Raw genomic sequence first — 11,283 nt, 5'->3', positions numbered from 1 at the left:
GGACATGTCGAAGTGGGGGCGGGGCGGGCCGCACCAGCCGCCGGCGGGGAGGTCCCCGACGGCGGGTAGGTCCCAGTTGGGCGGGCAGAAGTTGGTGGCGGAGACGACGACCCAGTTGTTGCCGGGCTTGCACCACCCGGTCTTACTGCTGTCGCAGATGATGGCGTAGCACTGTCCGCACGACGCGCCGTCGTTGAAGAGCGCCGTGCTCAGTGCCGCGTTATTCACGCCGTAGCCCTGCTCGTACAGGTCGCTGTACCCGCACGCGCCACCTGCATGCATGCGTATGTTCGTGCTCATCGATCAAAGCCCATATACAGACGTCGTGTAGTATGCATGCATGCTCGAACTGATCATCACGATTCACGATCACAAAGACAAAGACAGCTAGGTTACCCATTGTGTCGGAGCCGTTAGCGCCGCCATAGAATGTGGCAGTGGCCGGAAGCCAGTCGCCCGATCTCGCCGGCGAGACGAAGAGTGCAAGGACGACGGCGAGCAGCTGGTGGAGGAAAGGTTTCCCCATCTTGCTCAGAAACGGCCGGCGATCGATGCCAGTCCCAGATGCTGCTACGTTCTAGAGAGTAGGTAGAGACTGTAGACACTAAACAAGTTTGGAGCTTGGAGGTGAGAAATGTCTGCAGCAATGGTGGTGCTTATATAGCTAGCTAGGGTTAGGGTTCGAGCTGGAGGAGACGTACGTACTGGCCGGCAAAGAATCTGATATTAGATTATTCCAACAGAAATGCATTGCATTGCATGCATGGTTATCACATCATCACATATCGAAACGGACAAACACTGTTCCAACGACGATCGCAACGACCAGAGGTTGACTTGATAGTTGTTTATATTTAATTAAAGATCGATATCTGCATGTCTGCTTAGCACTGGTACTGTTTCTAGAAAGCAATTATATTTCCGTACTCAGTAGCCAGCTCTAGCTGTGAAATTTTCGTATTTTGGTCTCTTTTGAAAACAATTTTTAGAAAAATACCAACGTCAAAACATTTTCTGAAAATAGACCATTTTTAGGCGTCTTAGCACATGACGCCGAGATATGAGGCTCGGCGTCGTGTCACTCGACGTCGAGGTATTGCCACGTCACGGACGACCGGGGTCGTCATCGACACGTTGGCGCGTGGGTCCGAGACGTCGGCGTCGTGTCAGCCCACGTCAAGTACCCAACCTCGGCGCGGTCGGACTGCGCGCCGAGCTCTGGCCCCATCCGGAGCGCGGCCCAGGCGGCCCAACAAAGCACGGTGGCCCAGCAGCTCGGCGTTGGGTCACTTAACGCCGAGCCTCCAGACCTCGGCGTGACCCGACTCAACGCCGAGGTATGGACCCTTTAAGCCGAGGCCCCCTTCTTCTTCTTCCCTCCCCTCCTCCATTCCCCCACGGCTCCCAAATCCCCCACGGCCCCCACGAAACTCTAACCTCCAAAATCGACCCCCGGTGCCCGAATCTTGTCTCCCGAAGCTTCCTCGAGGTAATGGTCCCTCCCCTCCTCCATTCTATCCGCGTAGATGTGCTTACATTGTCCCTAATCATTTGGAATCATGGTTGTTTGGTGATTTGGTATATTTGTGTTTGCATTTGCAAAATGTATGGCTTAGGATCATTGAGTGCATTGTTGTTTAACTGTTTTATGTGATGAACATGTTAGGTTAGTTTAGTTTCTAGTTATTTTGGTCATTAGGGTTATTTGTTTATTGTAGGTGTCATTAGGGTTAGTTATTTGTTGGTCATTAGGGTTACTATGTATTTTATTTATTTGTTGGTCATTACATTTCAATTTGTTATGACCAAGGCGTTTTGCCAAGGTACTCCTCTTTCCCCTCTTTCAATTCATCCATTTAGATTCGTTTGTTTTTGAACTTGGCATTATAGGTTTGGTTCATGTTCATGTCATTCGTGCAATGTATGGTGGTTCAAATGATTGAATGACCCAAATGTATGGTTGTTGGTGTTGTTGTTGTTGTATATGTTATGGTTTATAATCATTGAGTTAAATTTTGTGTTTGTTGGGATTCAAATTTGTTTAGGGTTTGTAATGAAAAGCTTATTTGGGAGGTATGGTGATGTAGTGTTAGTACCTTTACATTCGTTGCAAGGTACTTTGGATTGATTTTTTTTCTACGTAATGTTAGGATGCCAAGGCGTGGTAAAGCTCGTATTCCAAGGTAATCCCAATGTTTATTCATTATCTGTGCAACAAATAGAAAACCCTAGGTTTAGGTTTGGTTCTCCGTTAATATGACTAAATTCTTTCAATTGTAGCTATGGTCGCCAGAGGGCAAATCCCTACGACCTAAAGCCTCTCCCTGAAGGTGTTCCTCGACCAATGTGCTTTTGTGGTGATCCTTGCAAGGTAGACATCTCTGAAGATGAGGAAACATATAGACAGAGGTACTGGATGTGTCCCAATTATGCATGGGAACCTACAAAGCAACAGCGCCGTGCATCGTTTGTGAGGAATTTTTATTGTGTTAATTAATTTTCTTGTGATATTAAGTATTGCTTATTTATTTGTTTTGTAACAATTTGTTTTTTTTGCAGACCGTTCCACCACTGTGTGACTTTGAGCAGTGGATTGACACTGAGAACAAGGAGTCGGACAAGCAGCGTCTAGAAGGCCTGAAAGAGTGGGATGCGGAGGTTAAGGAGAGGTTTGAGCAGAGACGCAAACTGGAGGCTATAGAAAAGGAGCATAAGGAAGAGGAGGAAAGGAGGCGTGTTGCTACGTACAGGGCGGAGAGGGAGAAGAAGCTTGAGCGTGTGCGCCGAGTGAAGGCAGCGATGGAGGAGAATCCCGATGCCGAGAGGAAGGAAAAGTGGCCTCGTTGCACTCAGTAGGTATTTGGTTCATTCACGAGCGATGTCGTGTAGCCCTGGACTTTTTTTACTATGTTGTAATGCACTCTGCTTTTATTTCAGATGAACTTATTCCCTGGACTTTTTTTATTATGTTGTAATGCACTATGATTTTATTTCAGATGGTCTTATGCCCTGTACTTCGTTAACTATCCTAAGACTGTAGTGGTACTGTTTGTATCACTGAAAAGACTACTTGTGTTGTTGCAGTCACTGAAAGGGCTACAAGTACTGTTGCAGTCACTGAAAGGGCTACAAGTCTATTTGAAAACTCACTGAAAAGCCTAGATTCGTTTACTATTGTATCCGTATACGCAATGAATTAATATCAGAGTGATGTACTGCATTTAGATGAAGTGACAAAACACAGGTGTAGCCTTTTCAGATAAAATGACCAGTCATGGTTGTAGGCTTTTCAGATGAAGCATGTAGCCTTTGCAGATTCAATAAATGAGTACGCACACATGTTTTTTGTCAAGTAGCATTCATGGTAAACCTGTCTTCATCTCTATATATAGTGCTCCATATCTTGCTCCACATCCACACAACTTGTTTTCTGGTTTAGTTTTAGCAAATGTCGAGCGGAGGTTCCTCGAGTGGAAAGGGTTTCGGCGGAGGGAGAGGAAAGGGGGTGAGGAAGGGACCTCCGATTGTGTGGGAGGGTTCTCTGGGTCCTGATTCTTTTGAAGAACCAATAGAGGAATTTCCTTTGGAGAGGAAGAGTGACTTCACCCATGAGAGACCTCTTAGATCATACGAGAAGCGCATTGAAGATTGGCCAAAATGCCGCCACGGTTTGGATTGCGTTGTGCAGATGTACAACGACTGTGACGGCGGAGGCCGTCGTTTCTTCAGATGCCTGCGAGGATTTGTATTGCCTTTGAACTCTCTCATTTTTTAGATTTGCATTTGGTTTCTAGTAGTACTTATTGGTAGATGGGTTTTCAGGATTCAAGCTGTCCAGATAACTGTGGCTTCACTAGATGGGTCGACCCTCCTCCTATCTATCCCCATCAACAGTACATCACATATCTACAAGGACGCATCTTTGACCTAGAGTATGGCCCTAGAAGTGGTAACAAGGACAAGTCAGACGACGACAACAGCAATGATACAGAGGAGGCACTACGCAATAATCCGTACTGCGAGTGCCCGTACCATAAGAAGGACGGACCTCCTTCTCCACCGCCACTGCCACCACCACCGCCTCCGTCAACTAGAGGATACTATGGGAAAGGCGCAACTCAGTTCAATATGTGGGAGCATTATTAGGACCAACATTTGTTAGTCAATCCGAATGTGGAATACTTGTATGAGTTGTTCTTTTCAATCTCGTAAGGCATGCTAGGTTTAGTTTGCAACATGCCCTTGTTAGTTTTTATGTGAGTGTGTACCCTTTGCAACATCTATATCACTTGTTTCTTTCAATCCCCTAAGGCATGCTAGGTTTAGTTTGCGACATGCCATTGTTACTTTTGATGTGAGTGTAATCGTTGTGCCTCCGCTATTTCATAAATTGCAGTTTACCTACCTCTAAGTTTCATGTACTATGGTTGATTCCCAAACTAAAAAAAAAGATTTGAGTCTCTCTAAAAATAGGGGATTGAAATCGAACCAACAATCGGTTTTTCCTACAGGAACAAACATACAAACATAAATATAACTTATCTACTCTTATTAGTATAACTCATGTTAGTCGAAGAGGAATCGTTGAGAAAGATTTTTCATTTGAATCATGCAAATAGGATCGCAACATATACCAAATGGTTTGGGTTTTGTTGGGCTAAGGCTCGGCGTTGAGTCGGCCCACGCCGACCCTAGGGTTTGGCTCGGCCGTGTGTGAGGTGGGCTGAGGCTCGGCGTTGAGTCGTCCCACGCCGACCCTAGGGTTTGGCTCGGCCGTTTGCGAGTTGGGCTGAGGCTCGGCGTCGAGTCAGCCCACGCCAACCCTAGGGTTTGGCAACGGCCGTGGCCCGGTTTGGGCCGAACCTCGGCGCTAAGTCGTAACACGCCGAGGTTCATGGCTCGGCGTCAATTTACCCCACGCCGAGCTTGGGCACCTCGGCGCATCGATGCAAGGGTTTCCAGTATGTACCAGGGGTCGGCGTGAAAGGACTAAACGCCGAGGTTGGGCACCTCGGCGCTTCGGTGAATTGTTTTCCAGCATGTGCCAAGGGTCGGCGTCAAATGACTAAACGCCGAGCCCTTGGGTTCACCAAAATATACCATCTCTTCTTTGATTTGCTTCACTATTTCCCACTACTCTAATCAGCCGACGATGACCTTGTGCCAACAACGGACCTGAGCTCGCTAGCTCCCCGACTCTCCTAAGCCGCTTTGTCCCCTTTGCATGCTTGCCATGTCACCGTGGATCCAACAGAGGTTGATCGTAACATGGAGGATGGGGATGATGACACCTTCTTCCTTGTGAGTTGCGACGGAGGCCCTTAATAGCTGGAAACATGAAACATGGTGACGTTCCACACATTCACATAACACATGACCACACCGACAGACACATTCATTCAACATCCGTACATACATAAGGTCCAACACATTAAGCATCCAACATAGTCCAACACATTCAACATCCAACATAGTCCATACATATGCTTCATCAATCAACAAACATAGTCCAAACATAGTACAAGGTCCAATGCATACATAGTCCATGCACAAAATAAAGCATATGAAGTCTTTGGATCTTTTATCGCTCCTTGTACCTTAACGTGGATGGCGAGCGTAACGCTTTCCCCTCCCAAACGGATAGGTACCTGGAGTGTACCTGTCCACTGGTCTGAGCGTCCTATGTGGACGTCTAGAACCGGAGGGGCCTTGAGTTCCTTGGGGTGCATCTCCAAGCTAGGACATGCCAATCTCATCATACTCATGATCATAGTACTCTCCCTGTCCTTCATCATCTTCATCATCATAATGACCATGTCCTTGACCACCCTCTGCAGTAGTTGCTGCACCATGTGAAGAAGAAGTCCTGCCACCATGTGCACCATGTGAAGATGAAGTCCCTCCAACATGTGCAGTAGAAGGTCCAGCACCAAGCTATTGTGGGACTACCACATCCGGGGAACGTCTACATCCAAGGCGTGTAGCTACCTTTCGAAGGCGATGCATGGCACGCTGCATTTTGAAAGCACTATTAGTAAGTGGGGTTGGTCGCAAAACTATATAAAGATGTAACATCAACTGAATGAGAGGAGACTACCTGAATGTGCTGTCGTAACATGGAGGCCTCATCAGGATCACCCACAGGAATCATCAATGCCCTTCCTTGGTCAGCCACTGTCCTCATTATCTCCATGCTCTATGCAACAAAAACAATAATTTAAGTCTCCATCACAGTAAAGACCTCAGAGATTGAAATAGTTATATCACTTACAGCTTTGGCTAACGCAGGGGCGATCTCAACTTGCCTGCCTTCTCGGGTAGCTTGGTCATATGGGTTGTTGCCCTCATCCTCGCTCATAATGTCAGCAATGTCTTGCTCCGTCCAAGCGAGCCTCAATTGAAGCCTTGTTCGTTGACCAAACCAAACAAGGTAATCATGGAATGCCTTGTCACAATGGACGGCGTGGATGCCCATTTTGTTCTACTCCATCAACATCCACTCATCAATGTAGCACTGGTGCTCTAGCTGCCAGTTGGTGATCTTCTTATTTTTTTGTCTATTGAACCTGCAAATTTTACACCAAATCGGCAATATGAAGGCCTACTCAATGATTCTTTCATGTGAAACGAACAAAATATTGTATGTTACGTACTTGTGGAGCTGCCAACCGGTGGAGAAATCATCGAGCGGAGAAGGCTGCAGCCTACCAAACTGCCGTGCTACATGGTGAGGGAGATGGTACTCCACTGCATAGAAACAAATAAGGGGGGTCCTCATCATCCAGACGTCCTCGTCTGCCATGCACAAGGCGCTCAAGTTGAGATCCGTTACTTGCCTCCGCCGATATGGGCTCCATTGAACCTGTACACAACATCGTCATCAACTAGTCGATGCTCAATTTATGCACATATCCTTGATTAGGGTAAAAGGGTGGGAAACTTACATGCTATGGCAAAAGGGTGTCCAGCTCATTAGTGAAGCTGATGTACGCGTGGCGTGACACGTGGTATGTTCCGTGGGCTCGCTCGTAGAGGTGTGCCACGGTAGGGGCGACAACTGCATCTCCTTGAGGAAACCAAGGTTGTGAGGGATCAAGCTGATGCGGTCTCCCAACTGGAAGCCTCTCCCACATCCAAATCTGCAAAAAAAGAGTGGAAACATGAATGTTAATCACTTTTGTTAAGAAAAAAACATTGAATTGTAGTGGAAACTTGTACAACTTTGCTTTATTACCTGCAACAGTGTGATGCACCCTGACATTGTAGCGTGCGCGCCTCCAGGACAACGGCAAGCCTCGCAAAGCTGACGGTACAAGAAGGCAAGTATAGCCGAGCCCCAACTCCTATTGCCGGCATCCTCCTAGTTCAAAAGGCACGGGATGTACATCCAGGACACCGTGTCTCCAGTGCCGTCAGGGAAGAGAACCATACCTAACATGTAAAGGACGTAGGCCCGACAGTAGTATGTCACGGTCTCGGCGTCTACGTTGGGTGGGCACTCCCGAAACTACTGATGAAGCCACCTCAGGGACACCCCACTGCTGCGCCATTTCTTGCCAGCCTCAACTACCGCTAGGGGCCGTCCCAAGAAGTGCTCAACCCGCTGCTGCCATCCTTTAGACTCCGTGTCTCCTGTCACTGGGAATCCTCAGATTTTGACTCCAAGGATCATGGCAATGTCCTCGAGAGTGACCGTCATCTCCCCGCATGGTAGGTGAAAGCTGTGTGTCTCCGGACGCCACCGATCTATCAACACCGTCAGCGCCGCTGGGTTGAAAGGTGGCGTGCCTCGACGACAAACACGAGCAACGGTAGCAAGGTTCGCCAGCTTCAGGAGGGGCGTGTACCTCTCGTCGTAGACCATGGTCGTAGAGGCCTCATGTGTCATTGGCCTCAGCACATTCAAAACCTGCAAAAAAAGACAAGTATGAAAAAGTATTAGTTCATGTCACTTTATAAAGAGCATGGACTATAGAGCAAAACATGAACAATGCAATGTTTTCATACGAATTGTTGAATATACCTCTCCGTTCTCGATCCTCCGAGCCCGGTGGTGCTCATCGAACCTTAGATCAAGAAGGGGGAACCGATCCATCCTGCAACATAAGCAATGCCAAACCATTAGTATAAGTTAAAGTATGTGTATATGGTACGAAGTAACATAAAAATAAAAAAAACAAAAGTAAACCAATGTACCATTACATAAAGCAATTCTAGTAGCTAGCTTGATGGATACCTATTGTCTAAGTAGTTCAGGACATTTTCTCTAATTGTGGCCCGGCTTATGGCAACCAGAGCAATGGCTCTTTTGGGTGTCCTCTACAAAATGTCTCCCAACCTTACTCATGGTTGATCTACCTTTTGTGGCTCGGTCCATGTCTATCCTGAACCACTTCCGCCGCCTAGGTCCTCTACTCTTCCAGAGTAAACCAAGATCAGCCGCATACTTGGGGCCATCATAAGTAGGCCATTGACCCTCGTCAAGAAATGGCTCGAACTGAGGATTCCAGGTGCTCATTAGGTTCCTCAAAGAGAACTCCGCGGCCATACGGGGAGGGACCTCAGGGTCAACACGTCTAAGGCGATAGGATGTAATCATGTGGGAGCAAGGCCTATGGTATATGATCGGTTTTCCACACGTACACTTGTTCTCATTGATCACTACTTTATGTTTTCGAGCACCCCGGTCTTCACCACCAATGTTAGTTCTGCCACCCTCTAGAATCTCATATCCATGGTTGATCGGATCGAAACATGAACCCTTCTGTCGTTTAGACTTTTTCTTTGAGAAAGCTAGTTCTTGAGATGCTAAAAGTGGCCAAGCTTTGCCTGCTGTCCATAGAGACCTCGCATGCTTCTTCCTCGAAACGAACCAAGAATTCAACTTGTAGAAGGTGAATGAGGCAATAGCAGTCACAGGTAGACCACGACAACCTCTTAGAAGGCTGTTGAACATCTCTGCCATGTTACTAGTCATGAAGCCCCATCTCCAACCACCCGTGTCATATGCAAGTGACCACTTATCCTTCGATGCCATCAACTCACTCAAGAATTGCCTGCCATCAACATTTGTGGCTAACTTCAGGGCATCTAACTTGTCTTTGAATAATTGAACCTCTTGCTGCCTGCAAACCTCCTCAAATAATTTGAAGTTGTCCTTTGTGTGATCACGCCTTATAAGATTCTAAGCAAGGTGTCTGGTGCACCACCGGTGATGTATTTGGCCGTAACCAGGAATCTCTTGTTCTACGGCATTCAGAATGCCAGCATGCCTATCGGATATCACACAAACATCACGTCCCAGACCAATTACCACTTGTCTTACTAGCCTGAGAAACCAACACCAACTATCCATGTCCTCCTTCCGAACAATCGCAAAGGCTAATGGCATAAGCTGGTCCTCTGCATCTGTCCCAATACAAATAAGCATTGTGCCTTCAAATTTCCCTGTAAGAAAGGTCCCGTCAATTGAGACGACGGGCCTACAATGCTTGAATGCTTCGATGCTCTGCCTGAACGCCCAAAACGCCCTTCCAAATACCTGGCTACCATTCCTTGTTTCACCCTCCTTAGGTAAATACTCGAAGTGCATCCTAGGATTTACAGCCCTCATTGCGTTCAACATTACAGGGAGGCGCTCATAAGCTTCTTCCCAATTTCCAAATATTATTTCTAGTGCACGCTGCTTTGCCCTCCATGCTTTCCCATACTTGACATAGTAATTGTACCGTTGGAAGATGATCTCAACCAACGCAGACACCGTAATGGTTTTCATATGCTTCACCATGGGGCATAATTGTCTTGCAATGAACCTAGAATTGAGCTGTAGATGGTTCTCTTCTGCCTCAGCAGTGGCACAAACATGTGGTTGCTTCACTGAGGTAATCTTCCATTTGCCTGCCTTCGTCTTCCTAGCACATACTCTCCAACCACACTGTTGTTCTTCACAAGCAATAGTGTACCTCTTCTCCTTGAATGAATTGATGACCTTAAAAGGTCGGTTGTGTACAATGGAGTACTCTTGCAACCATGATTTCAACTCATCCATGGTAGCAAACAATATGCCCTTCCGTATGATGAGGCAACCGCTAACATCAGGCATAGTTGTATCACTTGCCCCACCATCAGCTACTACCCTATGACCATGGCTAAGGTCCTCAAAATCACCAACTAGTGGATCTCTCCAAGGCAAGACCCTAGACAATATCTCTATTTCCCTTAAATTTAGACGACCAATAGGGCGATCGTCATCAGAGTCTTCGGCTATCTCCTCTACGAAGGACTCATCATCTCCAGCTATCTCCATGTCAAAACGGTTCGTAGCCCTAGCATCACCAAAGTCTTCTTCACTACTAAGATCATCTTCGTCGCTAAGCTCATCCTCAATAGAAAAGTCTCTGCTAGCGTCGTCCAAACCTTCTTCTGCATCAACAATTACATAATCATCATCCTCTTCATCACTATCATGATTGCCCTCACCATCGGCAACCGGATTCTCTTCCTCATCTCCACCGTAGCCTAGTTGTGTGACAAGTATTTCTTCTTCAGGCAAAGGACCATAACCTATGTGAGCGGGGGAAGATGGCCATGCTTCGAAGTTATCATTTTCTAAGCCGGACTCCTTACTTACTACTAAATCCAAAGATCGCACTTCTGAGGCCAATACAACTGCCTTGTAATCATTCCATTCAGTCTCGCTTGTAATTTTTAGCAACCGCTTGATCCGAGGACCATTCGATGACCCAACATCTATGACACCTTCAAACTGAACATGCACGTCTCCTTCATTCCAGCCTAACTTAACCTTCACTCGCTCCACTAACTAGGTCAAAGATGGTGTTTCAAAAAAAAATCAACAACTCCTCACACATGTCCAGAAATTCCAAACTATCATCTCTTGTCCTAACAATACGGCCTCCATGATGCAACCTCACTAATTTATCCATCTACAGCCATCACACAACAAGTAGTGTAACATATGAATATATTTCAATCCAATAAGTAGAAACTAAAATATATCATTTCATCGTTTTTCAACCCCAACAACATAATCATTTCTAGTCATAACAAATTGAAATGTAATGACCAACAAATAAATAAAATACATAGTAACCCTAATGACCAACAAATAACTAACCCTAATGACACCTACAATAAACAAATAACCATAATGACCAAAATAACTAGAAACCAAACTAAGCTAACATGTTCATCACATAAAACAGTTAAACAACAATGCACTCAATGATCCTAAGCCATACATTTTGCAAATGCAAACACAAA

The 11,283-nt window shown here is 46.3% G+C and overlaps 1 protein-coding gene and 1 long non-coding RNA gene across 2 annotated transcripts; one reads left to right on the top strand and one right to left on the bottom strand.

The window, feature by feature from the left end:
- Window positions 1-34: 34 nt before the first annotated feature.
- Window positions 35-526, bottom strand: LOC136532213 (expansin-A19-like; the record flags this gene model as incomplete). The annotated part of the gene is made up of 2 exons (XM_066524815.1): window positions 397-526; window positions 35-272 (listed from the first exon to the last, which is right to left on the bottom strand). Coding segments are annotated over exons 1-2 (368 nt in total), but the record flags the coding sequence as incomplete, so codon positions are not given.
- Window positions 527-1,725: 1,199 nt separating this feature from the next.
- Window positions 1,726-2,609, top strand: LOC136532211 (uncharacterized). The gene is made up of 3 exons (XR_010778194.1): window positions 1,726-2,183; window positions 2,281-2,470; window positions 2,560-2,609. It is a non-coding gene; the product is annotated as an uncharacterized lncRNA (long non-coding RNA).
- Window positions 2,610-11,283: the final 8,674 nt, after the last annotated feature.

Source organism: Miscanthus floridulus, unplaced genomic scaffold (assembly GCF_019320115.1).
Source record: "Miscanthus floridulus cultivar M001 unplaced genomic scaffold, ASM1932011v1 fs_550_5_6, whole genome shotgun sequence".
NCBI classification, from domain to species: Eukaryota; Viridiplantae; Streptophyta; class Magnoliopsida; order Poales; family Poaceae; genus Miscanthus; species Miscanthus floridulus.
The sequence above is the reverse complement of the archived record's forward strand: the minus strand, read 5'-3'. Positions and strand labels throughout refer to the sequence as shown.